Source organism: Halictus rubicundus, chromosome 4, assembly GCF_050948215.1.
Source record: "Halictus rubicundus isolate RS-2024b chromosome 4, iyHalRubi1_principal, whole genome shotgun sequence".
Taxonomy (NCBI): domain Eukaryota; kingdom Metazoa; phylum Arthropoda; class Insecta; order Hymenoptera; family Halictidae; genus Halictus; species Halictus rubicundus.
Window position 1 is genome coordinate 6,807,648 of NC_135152.1, and position 14,499 is coordinate 6,822,146.

Consider the following 14,499-nt stretch of genomic DNA (forward strand, 5'->3'; position numbering starts at 1 on the left):
AATACTAATTTATAACGAGCACACAATTTTTATTCTAAAACCCCCACTAATCTCAACTACATTCGCTTAAATTCCCAAAAATATTAATTCTGTGTTAGAAGAAAATGTATCGCGTGATACAAATTTTACAGTACTATGTCAGGGGCGACTCAGCAATTTTAGAGAAAGGTCAACAAGTATATCTTCGGAGGATGAATTCACGAAAAAATTGACAAACAGTTTAATTGCTGAAGCTTGTTTTCTTTTCTCTTAAGAGAAGCTAAGGGTGCTCGAATTTTTCGGGAAAGTTAATTCTGTCTCCGTTTTGAATTTTCACGGCCTGATCATCCCCCAGTAGCGTCACGAGGTTCGTCCCGCCCCGTGCACTCGTTTTATTCTATTTCTAAGACTGTTGGCGAGCCAGGTGGCGCTTAATTATAGAAATAAAAGGGCACGAGGGCGTGTTTGTTCGTTGGGTCGTCGGTCGCATTCATTCGATGGCGCCAGTCGGCTTTTCAAAAGTGTTACCCCGCCACATTTTCGCTTTTCACGAGAAGAGAAAAAGGAACAAGATGTCAGAGCCATTCGTGCGGCTCGTCGGCGATCATCTGACTTGTCAACGAATGAGAGAAAGAGGGAGAGAGAGATGAAAGAAGAGAGACAAACAAACACACACACAGAGAGAGAGAGAGAGAGAGAGAGAGAGAGAGAGAGAGAGAGAGAGAGAGAGAGAAGAGCACACGGACGGAAGGATGTTAAGGTGCAGACGTTTCCTTTATTTCTGAGGCTTTCATACAATTGCGAGAGCACACAGGTGAAAGCAACGGCTCTGTACAGTCGTACCCGATGAAAAAAATATGTGTACGCGTGTGTATATCACTTATATTTATCCACATACAAAATAGATTATCATTAAATCTCGTCTATACAACGAAGAGTAACAGAATTTATTCTTGAAGAGAGGTCCTGAACTACGATTGGAGGCTCGGTCGTCGAGCGGCGCACGCGGATCATTCCGACTCGCGATTAGACTGCGAATTTTATGCACCGATAGCCTATAGTACTTTCTATGTCTCGGCTTAATACAAAAATTCATAATTCTCAATTTTATTCTATTTGGCGTTCGATGGAAATTTAAGTAAATCGATTCGATACTGTTGGTACTTGCAATTTAATTTAGTAGATATTTACTGCATCGAACATTTGCAGTTTATTCGTTATTCTTGTCAGTTGAAATGCGCAACGCACAATTCTGAAGAGGGAACTCTTTTACTGATTGAATGAGTGCCTCGAATATAGAAACTACGTAAATATAATTTCGAGAACAGTACAGCTAAAATTACGAATGCATCGTGCAGATATATTTACAGCTAACCGAACGTAGTGGCACTGTGCTAAAGAATAAAAATCTCCGAGGATATCGGATGATTTATTTAATTGCGTTTTTATCCAGTGGTGCTATTAATGCATAAAATGGACAGTCTAAGAATAATCAGTGTAAATATACATCTCGGGGGATCGATCGAGACGATTCAACATTCGCCGGACGAAGATTGGTCGACGAAATAAAAAATAGAGTTTATATAGTATATTTTTATGTATATATGTATATATATATAGTGTATCTGTACAATTAAATGAAGACGATATCGATCGAAAGCACGATAAATCAAAGGAAAAGGAAGCAACGTAAACCAACATGTCTTATTCGCTGTATACTATCCCGTATCACCGTGGGAACGAATCCTACTTCCTCCAGACGTATTCCTGAAACGGCGCTGTACATTTCCGAGGATCAACAGAAGAGAACGCTTGGAGAAACACGAAGGTGCGTGAACGCGAAGCGACGCGACATTCCGATCGACAACAGACACTCGAAAGTCAAAACCGAAACACAAACTCGACTCGCCGCATCTCCGCTTCTCGCTCAGAGGTCGGAAAACATACAGCACCGTTCCCAGAAAAACAATCGAAAATATAAGTTCTACGGCTACTTCTTCGTTCCCTTAAACTGTCTAATTCGTGGAGGTGCCCTCGGCGCCGGAGAACACCGGCAACACGCTCGAGAAACCCTTATTTCACTCCGAGAACGTTCGACAACGACGCGTTTATGTTCAAACTCACTTCATTCCGCGCAAGATGCCCTGTCGCGATAACGAAACCAAGACAGGACCAAATCGAAGGAGTCAAATCAAGTGACAATGTTATGGATGGATGTTGATCAGCGAAGATGCAAGTCCGAAGAATAGAATAACGGACGACCGGGGATGCCTCTTTAACCTAGTCGATCGGCGTTGTGTGTTCGATAATTGTGCCCTTCGCAGGTCAAATCGAACTTTTCATCGCGAGACTGAGGACATTTATGCAAAGTAAAAATTTTCTGCGTTAGTTGCAAGATACCGGGTCCTACGTGTTTATTTCTTCTTTTAAGAATGTTAACAAGTCGAAAATGATAGAATATGTTTCTTTCGATATTCTCGCTGTTTTGTATTCAATCTACTCATTTTTATTACAAATGCATAAAGATCCACAATCTACTCGCCACAAATGTATTCGATCGACGTATAATGTACAAGATACCCTGTCGCGTCGAGGGGAGTAACAGAGGATTAGATTATAACCGTAAATTCAGATCAAAATGTTACAATTATTCGGCCAACGACGATCTACGTACAAAGAGAAAAATAATAGGCAACCGGGTATCTCATCATTGGACTGTGGATCTTTATGCCAATTCCTATTTTGGTAGGTCATTTTACAAAACCAAGACGATGGTAAAAATCTACTTCACCGAGTAAAGAAGTCTCTTATGCTAACAATACGAAGAAACAGCTATTGCTACAGCTATTTTTCTTTAATTATAAAAATGCTAAGGTGCTACAAATGCATAAAGATCCACGGTCCACTCGTCATCAATACACTCAATCGACATAAAAAGATACCCTGTCGCGTAGAGGAGAGCTGTAAAGGATGAGATCAAAGAATTAAAACCAAATAAAAGACCATTGTAAACTAATAATGATCTACTTCCAAAAAAAGGGACCATGAATGATGGGATACCTTATCATCACGGGGACGTACTCGATCGAGCACGTGGACTGGTTCCTGGGCACGAACTCCTTGGCCAGCGGGTTCAGCGGCGTGGTCCTCGGCATCTCCGGAATCATTCTGACGTGAAAATTGAGGGATTCGCGATCGATCCCGTGGAGATCAGCCACCTCCAGGTACCTTTGCCACAGCTTCCTGCAGGAGCCGATCGTGAGCAATGCGACCGGGTCCCCGACCACAGCCACGAGACACCTGGCACGCGTGATGGCCGTGTTCAGGAGCCTGGGGTTCGTTAAGAACCCGAAGTCCTTCACGTTCTGCTCCGCCATGTATCTGCAGCAGGTCCGGCTCCGCACGGTGCTGATGAACACCGCGGTGAACTGCTTCCCCTGGACGTTCAGTACCCTCTCGACTGACACCTCGGACAGCTTCAGCTTCCGTAGCTCCGTGCGGATCATTTGCACCTGCTCGGCGTAACATGCCAGCACACCGATCGAACCTTCGCCATACGGACCCCATCGATTCACCGGCCAGCTGTTCTTCAACGCCAAAACGCGGTTCACCAGCTCGAACACTTCGCCCGCGTGAGCGTGGCCCGTTGATTGATCGTCCTGTTGACAGAGTGCACTGAGATGAGACCGGGACTGAGGGATCTTGGAGGTAGAGAGGGTTGTTGCGGAGCATAATCCGTTTGTCAGACAATTTTAGGCACATCGGAAAGAGCGGTGCCTGCTGACGATTTACAAACTGCGGATTTTACGCAGAACATTTTAGACTATCTGTGAGTTGGAAATTCTTTTTGTGTTTTCTCGTAAATGCATAAAATCCGCAATCTAATTATTTATGAACGACGTGAATAATCTTAGTTTTACCTTGTCTCGTTGTGCTACAGTTTTCCAGTTTCTGAGAGGGACTTACGAAGCTGGTTATTTTAGTGACTTTACATTATAATGAAAAAGTGAGGGGAAGTCAGATCAATATATTAGCTCCGATTTTTATTTTACGAAATATAAAGGGATCTAAAGCAATGCAAATATTGGAATAACGGTCGAGAAAGACGATATCTTCCAAGTTTTCTTGTACATCCTCCGCCGGAATTGAAATCACAGCGCCTAGAAGGTATTTTACGACACCCGAGAAGGCGCTTTCAGACGAGGCACTCGGTGACAGGAGATAGTTGAATTATTGCGAAGGTTGTGTAGTCGAGTGAATAGGGGAACGTTTGGCGACTGGTTACAGAATCTCGTTAACAGTGTTCTCTTGTTTAAGAGAAATGGAATCGATTGACTGTTCAAAGTCGCTGTGGAGCGTTACTCTCGGTGTCTCCTACGACAAATAGCACGGCGTGACGCTTGTAATTTTCGACGTACGATTGGGGAAGCTATTGTAGATTTAATCCTATATATAGTGAACAAAGATTTATTAGGTGCTATTTAGATTTCGACTGGAAACAAATAAAAATTAAATGACCCCCTAGGTTAGGGTAAGCCTGTCAAAAGAAAAACGTTAGGACTACTCTAAAGAGCAGTATCGCCTAAATCATTAGGCACTTTAGACCGAGTGCGTAAAATTTTAGAGGAACCGTGTGCAAAATTAAACACAAGAATGCTTAAGATCTACGAAAACATTGAAATAACCCTGAATAGACATATAAACATGAACAGACTCGTAAAACCACAAGTCCAAAAGGTGTTTCAAGCTTTCGTGACTAGAATTGCTACTAGTTGAGTTTTCCTCCCGCAACCAGTGATCAATTTCGCGATAGTTTATACATTTTTCCAACATCGACGGCCCAGTACCATTACAGTCGATCACAAGTTGCTAGACCAAAGCATCAACTACAAGCCAAGAGATAAAAATCAAACCTACCTGTACTTCCTCCCCGTAGACAGCGTAGAAGGTCAAAGGGTGCATCGCAGGGTGTTGCAACAATAAATTACTACCAGGGCTCACGATGCCGTCGTAAAACATTTCGGACGTGAATTTAATGATTTCCTTGTGGGACCGGTAATTCTGACAAAGGTGTATTCTACAAGGATGGGTCTGCGGGTACATTTTGTAGATCCTCTCGAGCAGGCTAACGCCGAGACCTCGTTCGCTGGCCAGGTTGCTGTAGATCTCCGGCGCGAGCTGCATCTGATCACCGGCGAGGATCAGACGGGTCTGTGGCGTGGCCATGGACAAAGGTATCAGGACCTCGCATTCCAGCGCCTGAGCGGCCTCGTCGATCACTATGTGGCTAAACGTGAGGTTCAGGTGAGTCAAGGAACTGGCCGTCGCCAAGGTGGTCACAACCAGGTTGCAGTCTCGCAGGTCCTCCTCGGTCGGGTCGCGGAAAGTGCGGTTCTCTTTCATCAGACTGTACTCAAGGACCACCGGATGCACCTGAAACCGGGCGGATGAAAGGAGAGCAGCGTTGCCTAACGATCTCGCGCTTTCGAAGAACGTACCGTGTTCGTGGCTCGACCTTTGTAATAGATCCTAATCGGCCTCAATCGAGGACACTGCTTCGACCAGTTGTCGAAGAAATCCTTCACGTACAGATCCGCGGCGCTGTTGCTGTGTGTGCAAAGCAGTATCTTGTGCCCGCTGCTCTTCGTCAACAGGATATAGAGGGACTCGGCAATGGTGTACGTTTTCCCGGTCCCAAATGGACCCAGCAATAAAAGGGGCGGCATGGATATGCTCGTGGGGACCGTCATGATACCGACGGCCCTTCTCTGTTCCATGTTCAACGTAAGTTCTAGCAACATCCATTTCCAATACGGATTGGACGTATCCTCGTTAGATTCCAATTGCTCGAAGATGTCGCTCTCCTTCAGCTCTATCTCCTCCTTGCTCAAGAAAATCAACCCCACGTCCGGCAAACTGTCCACCGCCCTATGCCATTCGCAGAACGGCAAACGATTCAGTACGAATTGCACCTGCACCATGAAATCCATGTCCTCCTGTAATTTCAATGCTTTCACACAGTCCTTCGACAGTCTGATGTACACCATGTTCGTACACTTGTCCTCTATGTAGGCCTCGTATACCGTTGAAGACGTCGAGCCCTTCGAGAAACGTTTGAACAATACTGTATTGCAACTTCGTAGGAACAGCCGACCGCTTTTTGTATCCTCTGAGATACTGCGGCTCAAGGGTAACTGTGAGAAAAATTCAGTATCAATCTTTTTGGCCTTTTGTAGGCAGAATGGAAACTTTTATGAGAAGATCACGGTAGGGATTAGAGTTATACAACTGCTAATGCTAGTCTCACCTGACCAAACAGCCCACCGGGTTCTGCGTATTTAGCGATTGTGGACGCGTCACCCGTGGAACTCAAAACGTAATGACAAACAAGACGCATGTACGTGATTACATTGTATCTTGCTAGCTGTTCATGCCTGGCTAACTCTTCGATGGTGATTAATTCATGAAGGCGACCCCAGTAATTCCCCGGTGTTAAATGCTCGTCCGTAAGGGTTTCTTGAGTCAGGGAAAAGTTGTTTCTATCTGGATAAGGGTATATCATGGACAGTTTCTCTTCTTTTGGGTCTCTCGGTGGCACAAATGGCGATTCGAATTTCTGTAGTTGCATAGAATCACTAACCAAGTGACTCAGGTGATGAGAGAACTGGTAATTCGTGGCGGTGAGTATTCGTACAAAATCCTCCGGTGGCAAACAGTCCATGCATAGTCTCTGAAGTATGGCAGGATACTTTCCAAAATGAAAGATAACATTCTGCCTGTAGGTACCATACTGGTTAGCGGTGAATCCAATTTTTACACAATATTCTTTGGTAGATTTGGTGGGATCCTTTATCTCCTTGTTGCACCATATCTGACCATCGGTCGTTCCAATATCGCTGACTTTATCAGACACAGATTGCAGGAAAAAGTTCTGAAGATTCTGGTTCAACATAAACGCTACTCTTTCCAACCTTTCACCTAAATAAACGAAAGACCACCGTGTCCACTACCATTATGTAACGGTGTTGCATCAAAAACAAAGAAAATTACACGTACAGACACACGAGTTGGTAAGACAGAGATTCAACGTAACTCTGGTTACGTCTAATATTCATGATCCGTTGTGTTGTTAATTATTTGAATGTGTATGCAAGTAAGAAGAGATACAAAGAAAATTAGAGAGTATTGTGTGGTTCAGTAGGACTTACCGCGCGCCCAAATCCGGAAAGTCCAGGTGTGAAGAGTGTTGTTGCTCGTCGACCGGCAACAGAGATTGGGTTCGTGGGAGATTAGCACGTCGTCCGTCGATTTGCAAGTGATGATCGTTTCCGGGTTCTCGGACTTAATCCAACAACGATGCAGCTCGCCGGCGATACCATACGGAATCCAGTTCTTAACCTCTCCGTTCATCGCGACTATGTGATTCGCCATGGCCACCGACTCGAACACCGTAACGAACGTGCTGATCCGAACACCTGTTACTACATCATACCACCGACCCTTTATTTACGCTCTCGGAACAATAAGTTCTACAGGGTACGCGACGCTTCCAACTACTGACAGAGCACTGTGCGCCGTGCGCACGCGCGACCAGAACGTCAAATTTAATCGCAGGCTGCGCCATCTAGCGACTCCATCGCGCTCGAGAACGGGAGAGTGACTTTACCGATGAATAACAACGGGTAGAGAAACTATTTTGTGCAAAATAAAAAATTTTCTGTAATAATTGCAAGTAATAGAAACCAAATTGAATGTTTTCTTCTTCTTTAATCACTTCAATGGATTAAACATAATGTATTTACATTTCTTATTTGTTCTTGTATGTATTGACATTTTTTCGTTAATTCCAGGGAATAGAAACCAAATTGGGCGTTCTTTCCTTCTTTAACAATTTTAATAGATTAACCATAATATATTTTCATTATCTGTATTGACATTTTTTTCGTTGAATGCAAGACATAGAAACTAAATTAAATGTTCTTTTGTTCTTGAATAATTTTAATAAATGAAAAATGATATATTGACATGATTCAACTCTTTCGATCTTCCCATGGATTTAAGTGCGGATTTCAAGCACGTAAAAATGAACGGATGAATACAAAATTATGAAGGCGTCGGAGAGAATATAAGAATATCATTACGTTGCCAGTGACTTGTTAAAATTATTAAAACAAGAAATACATGTTTGTTTACCTGCTGTTCCCTACAATAAATTTGTAAAATTTTTATTTTGCATAAAGATCCGCAGTCTAGTTATTTCATTTCGCTTTTGTGATATACGCATAAAATCTGCACTCTAGTGATTAGCAGTTTTTAACTACATGCACTCGGAGGACGTTTGCGTAGTTTGATCACGTTCCCCAGTACCATTGTCTTTGACAGCGACCCAACAGTTCTGCAAACTGAATACCCACTTTCGAGGCTAGTGGGCGATATAAGCGCGCAAACATTTATCGCAGTCCTAGCACCCCATTTTATTGAAATCGAAGGGGACCTCGTCTGGAGCACCCCTTGTTAGTCTCGAGACTCAGTCTTGGAGGATTAAGAACCACCCCGTGCAACAGCCACGCAGGAAGGGTTGTCGCCTGGGTCTTCGGTCTAAATCCATTACCAAATCCCGGCGGCAGAAAAAACGGTTTAAAAACACCGGGGCAAGAGTGAACTCGCGAAAGAAAAAACAACTATAAAGAGGATGGGGCGGACCAGAGGGATGGAAATAAACAAGGGGTGGGAAAACGATCAGAGCAGAGTCTCCACAGCGGCCGTGGCACGCAATCTCCTGGAAATTCCACGGGAAGATTCTCATGTAAATCGCGCAACGTTATCGAACCACCGGAAGTGGCTAAATGACGATCGCCATTATCCTGCGGGCCCGGCGAACGGGTTGGCGAGGACGCGGCTGGATGAGAGGATGGCGTGGGGGTGTTTCGAGGGTGAGGACGAGGCTGAAGAGTCTCAGCAAGAGGGGTGGAAGCGTAGGAACTGGAGGAGTGGCGTCGCGGTTAGCCCCCGATGGGTTGAAAGCTTTCGAATCGTCGACCATTTCGTGCGTTGCTCGAGGTATTCCCCTTGATACCAGGCTATTCCATTTACCTCGGCGCCGTGAAACCGGCCCCGGGTGAAAGGGGCTGGAAAAAATGCCGGGAAATCTGGCAGTCATGGACGCGCTGACCAGTTTACAGTGCATCCACCACCGAGATAAACTATTTGTCTGTTTTCGAACACCGGACCCGTGGGAAATCTGCTGGGACGTTCACGCCGCCGAAACGAACCCGTGAACCCTTCTTTTCGGCCTCCACCCACGAAACCCTCCCCGTTCGCGATCAAAAAGCAAACTTCTATGCGGCCTATTATTTTTTTCGTGCAGTCCACGATTACAATTGGTGGGCGAAATTTCAAATAGAAAGATTAAAAGTACTTGGGAACATCTACATATTCTTTCGAACTTACTAAAAATTATTATGGGATTTTTGGGTTTCATGCGGAGGGTGATTTTGTATGGTGATTTCTCTTCGTCTTTTGCGTTTTAGTGGTGGATTGGGAGTTTGAGAAATAGCTATAGAGTGTACTAAACGGAATACAGATCACGAGACCGGGGGATGGTTTGCGTGAAACTTTTAAAAAATCGATTCTCTTCCCTTCTCTTGTGTTTTACTAGTGGATTGGGACTTTGAGAAATAGCTACAGAATGTTCCAAATGGAACATAGAATGTACGAAATGGAATACAGATCATGGAAACAGAGGGTGGTTTTGCGCTACGAAACTTTTAGAGAGTTGATTCTCTTCTTCCGTATTTTACTGGCGGATTCGAACTTTGAGAAACGGATACAGGATGCAGCAAATGGAATAGAGATGTAAAAGGTTATATTTTTGTAGTTATTGTATATTTTCGTCGGGAAAAAGTTAGCGAAACTTTAGACTGCAGAATTTCGTCCGTTTATATGGTCCAGAAATGTTTCAGAGATTACAGAATGTACGCTCGAGCGAAATTCAAGACAATTTCGATGCGGGTCCATTGTTGTGGAGGTATTTACGTTGATAATGGAATTTGACATTTTCCAATTCCTTCAAATTATTACGGAATTACGACTCCTTTCTCTCAAAACATGAAAAATACATTTTCTCGATCGTCCGCGCAGAACTCACCCCGACTGTTTATTGTTACAGAAACACGGCGCCGAATCATTCTCGTTTTAACACACTGCGCGTGGTATCGTTGTGCAGCAATACCGTGACGAATTACTGCTTCCATCGACGATGACTACGTGATAGTTATAATGAACCAGATTTGCATATCGTTAGCCACGCTGAGTATATTACTCTTGTTAATGATACGTTAATGACGATCATTTTAGATAGATTATGAAACATTCTGATATCCTGTCTAAAAAAGTGTGCATGCTCATAGTGGAGCCTAAAATTGTATCCAAAAATCGAATATACACAGGAAAAACATCCTTTATCAAATCCAGGAACGTAAAAAAGCAGAAAATACGGAAGCATGATCCATACATTGCAAAAAGTGAAGGGATATACAGCGTGGATCGAAATTCGTGGTACAAGTGGACAGAAGGTGATTCTACATTAAAGAAAAGAAAAAAATTTGGTATAACATTTTTTCATACAAAGCTTTGTTTCCGAGAAAATCGAGTTTGAAAATACAATGAAGACGCGTAACACTAGCTAGGAATCATCTGACGCGTCTGATCGTGACCAACCAATTCTACTTCCCGCATATAGTAATCTATAGCACGCGAGCCCGGCGGAATTTTCTCGAAAACAAGACGTCAAATAAGAAAATGTTATTCCCTTTTTTGGCTTTATTTTTACATGTAGAATCAGCCCCCGTCCGGTTGTACCACGAATTTTTCTAACTCAACTCTAAGTTCTGATTTCGAGTTTTGAAATTTATCTATTCATTTTTCACATAAATGCCGTATAATAGCGATTACTACTCCGCATTAAATTGCCATAGTTTTTGGGACAATCGGACGCAGTACAGCCAAAAGTTTCCGCAAACTTCGTCAACGAAGCTGTCAGATTTGTTTGCCCATTTGCAAATCGGCAGCGATAAACCGTTCGCCAACAGCAACAAGCGAATCCCGTCAGAGGATACGCGATTAAAACGAGAATCGAAGATAATGGGGGCGGAGGGGCGTTCGTCTGGGAAACGAACGAACCCGTCGTAGTCGTCGCGCGGGTGGTATTTTTCACGGGTTCGCGGCGAAAAAACAACCCCCGTGGGCGAGGGCGAGAACGGAGTGTGTGCGGGGGCGGTGGCGCGAAAGGAAAAGCTTCGATCGCTCGGGGCTCTCGCATATATCGCTAATTAAAATCTGTCGCGTACACAGGCGGCTGGTGCACTGTGGAAAGAGAAAGAGAATGAGAAACAGACGGATGTGTACGGGGATCGAGGAGCGTCCAGCGTGATCGAAAAAAGCCGGGCAGAGGAAAAGCAACCGGCCGGTGGTGTGGGTGAGAAAGACGCGGGGAACGGGTAGGGAAAAACGTTGAAATCCCGCTAACGAGAGGATTCGTTATTGGACGCAGGTGAAATATAAAGAACTGTCGTTATCGCTCCTCCGCCGTGTCCCTGGGGCGCGATACCAGCGTGCCGGGTTAGTTTTTTAATCGAGTTTGCCGTGGCACACGTTCTCACCCCCGACACGACTCGACTCGACTCAACTCTCGACTCGAGTCGACCCGACTCGACTCGACTCGACTCGGACGTTCGCCCGCTTGAAATGCAAATGCCCGGTATCAGTCAGTTATTAGGGAGCTGCTCTTTTTTTCGGAACAACCCCGACCCTCGCTCTTGCACACGACGACCTATGCCGGGGGTAGTTTATCTGCTTGGAGAGTTCTCGACGATACCCGGGGTGTAGACGAGTCACGAGACCGGGGAACCAGGTTTGCTTTAATATGGAAAAATTGGATGGCTGTCCAGTTCGGCGCCTCGAGGATTCTACCCTGGCATGCTGGTGTCGGCGGATGATCGTGTTTGAACTGGATGGAATATTTGGTACTTCGAGAATTTTCCTGTGTTATTGTTGTTAGAGGACTTGTGATTCTTGTTGGAGATTACGAGGAAGGGGAGTTCATTTTAAGTTCATTGCCTCTGATATCAAAGTAACGATCCTTACAGGAAGCTAAATTTTTATGGATTAAATTGTAGACACTAAAATCAACCCCTAAATACCAGCGGTCAATTCTTCAAAAATGATATTTGCCCCTAGGAGGTGTAAAGACAAATATTACGTTATGAAATCGAGTTAGGGAGTCAATTTGATGGGAATCAATAAATTTTACTGTCGCACTGAATATCGTAGCGGGAAGATCAATTTTTATGGATCATCTCACAGACACTGGAATTCACTCCTGAATGCGAGGTCTCTCCAAAAACGATGTTGCGTTCGGGAGATTTAAAGGTGAACTGCATTTGACATTGGGTTATAGAAAAATACTAATTCTTAACTCATTGTTTTTCAGCTACTTAAATTAGTCCTTGCTTTTCATAAATCAATTCTTGTACAGTGTTCAAGAGGCTGCGACATGTGTATTTCAAGAATTGAATTGGTTCGTAGTTGACATTCAGTTCCGGAAAAAATCTAATTCTCAACGCACTGATACTCAACTGCTAAAATCTGAGCACGAAAAGTTGGAATTGAAAGCACAGATCAGCTTTGGAGTCAAATAGTGGATTGAGAACACTTCCCGAAGTTACTCAATCGGCTCTACCACAGTCAATAAAGCCCTCCTCCACCACCTAAGAGTATTTCCATGTAATTATCATTTTCTGGATTGTACACCTCGCTAATACACCGTAGCATAGACCTCCTAATTAACGAGCCGACGACATTCGGAAGAGCATTTCGATGGCAGTCGGTAGTTGTCGAGTCGCAGACAGTCGGCTGATCCTTTCATAACGGCGCTCGACAATCGACGCGGGACGATAATGGCTCCGTAGTAACGTCGAGGCGTTCTCATTCATCCTCCCTCTCTCTCTCTCTATCTCTCCATCTCTCCCTAGCACTCCGTTGACTCGTAAATTACGATAAATCAACGTAATCTGTACGGGTAGATGACGGACGTGTCGCTCGGCTAAGTAGTTCGCGGTGTTCGCGGCCCCGGCTGGAATTGGCGTTGTCGTGGCCAATCCCAGGACAAGGGAGAGCCCTGAGCCCTGAGCCCTGAGCCCTCGAGCCGGGGGGAGAACCGAGCCGGCTGGCTTAATAATCTAGGAAAGCTCGACTCCCGGGCCCCGATAAATTATTCCCCGCCATTAGATCCCAACAGAATTATTCGATTAAATCTTGATCCAGCCGGTCCGCGATCTTCCGCCGCGACACGTACTCGAACGCCGCCGGCACGTTTCGCTTCCGGCGTCGAAAACCGTCCACCCCCTATACACCCTCTCCCACCCCCGCGCGCCACCGTTGATCACCGCACTTACAAGTGTCACAGAATAATTGACCGAGTCCCTGGATTACGATGCCAAGCCTCGTCTCAGCTGTTTTTCGACGCTGTTTCGGCTTCGACGTTGGACACGTTCCGATCGAGCTGACGAGGGTTGCTGCACCCCACAGCTTTTTTCAAAGTTGCATTGGGGAGGATGAGCTGCACCCCTTGCCGAAGCGGTTCGTTGACATTCTGATCGCTGAAACCACTTCCAGCGAACCACTTCGATGATGATTGTTTTATGTACTAGGAGATAGAAGTATTCTGTGTTTGGTGGGTCTGTCTTGGTTCTTAAGGGTACATCTACTAGCTCCTGAGGATGATGAAACTAGTGTGGCTTTCAGAGTTACTTTAGTGTTAAGGATTAGATTGAGGAGCTTTGTGCAAATTTTATAAATTTTGTTTACCGTGAAGCCAGCATTGCTCTCTCTCTCTTTATCTCAACATTTTCTAACACTTCTTCCTCATATTGATTTACATATTGATTTAAAAGATTGTGTTACAAGTTTCCATTCTGAAAAAAATTTAAAAGATGTGAAATACCCAGATATACACACCGCAATTAATTCGGACGGTTAAGTTGAAAATCCTGGTTGCAAACAATCAGAAAGCCCCCCAAAAAATCGGAAAACGCAGATTTCGCATTGAAATTTAAGAGCGACATCGTTTATGTTTTTACAGCATCAGGTGTAAGTATTGTTCATGAATGTTCTCAGATTTTTTGTTGAGGTGCGCCGCGGTAGGCAAAAATAAAAGCCGCATCATCGAATTTGAATTTGATCGACAATAATATAGTCAACGATGTTGTAGGATGGGGTGGTTTAGAATGGCGAGTCCAATTGCGTTGGGAGTAACACGAGTTTCTTTCAGTGGGAATTAATTTGCGTCCGAAGTGGAGGCGGCCCCAATTATCATTATCGCGGAGCATTGGCACCGATAAGACGGCGAGGAAAGCTCCCTCGGCCGCCGCCGGAGGAGAATTTCTTTCGGCTTGCAGACAGATCGATGTCTGCCGGGCTATCCAATTACAATTGGACTGCGATTCGATCGCGATATCAACT

General features: G+C 44.5%; 2 protein-coding genes across 5 annotated transcripts in view; one reads left to right on the plus strand and one right to left on the minus strand.

Moving 5' to 3' along the window:
* LOC143353273 (prolyl 4-hydroxylase subunit alpha-1-like) overlaps window positions 1-14,499 on the plus strand; it is a 252,336-nt gene that overhangs the window by 217,343 nt on the left and 20,494 nt on the right. The gene's annotated exons all lie outside the window — the stretch shown is intronic.
* On the minus strand, window positions 735-7,624 carry LOC143353272 (putative helicase with zinc finger domain). Of its 2 annotated transcripts, XM_076786460.1 has the most exons (6): window positions 7,188-7,623; window positions 6,287-6,957; window positions 5,478-6,173; window positions 4,897-5,412; window positions 3,040-3,638; window positions 735-2,940 (listed from the first exon to the last, which is right to left on the minus strand). In XM_076786460.1, exons 1-6 carry the CDS (start codon window positions 7,408-7,410, stop codon window positions 2,901-2,903), a joined length of 2,745 nt encoding a protein of 914 aa, XP_076642575.1. In that variant the 5' UTR covers window positions 7,411-7,623; the 3' UTR covers window positions 735-2,900. The 2 variants fall into 2 exon arrangements, with proteins under 2 accessions (XP_076642575.1, XP_076642576.1); XM_076786461.1 differs by lacking the exon at window positions 735-2,940 and having other exon boundaries at window positions 2,950-3,638; window positions 7,188-7,624.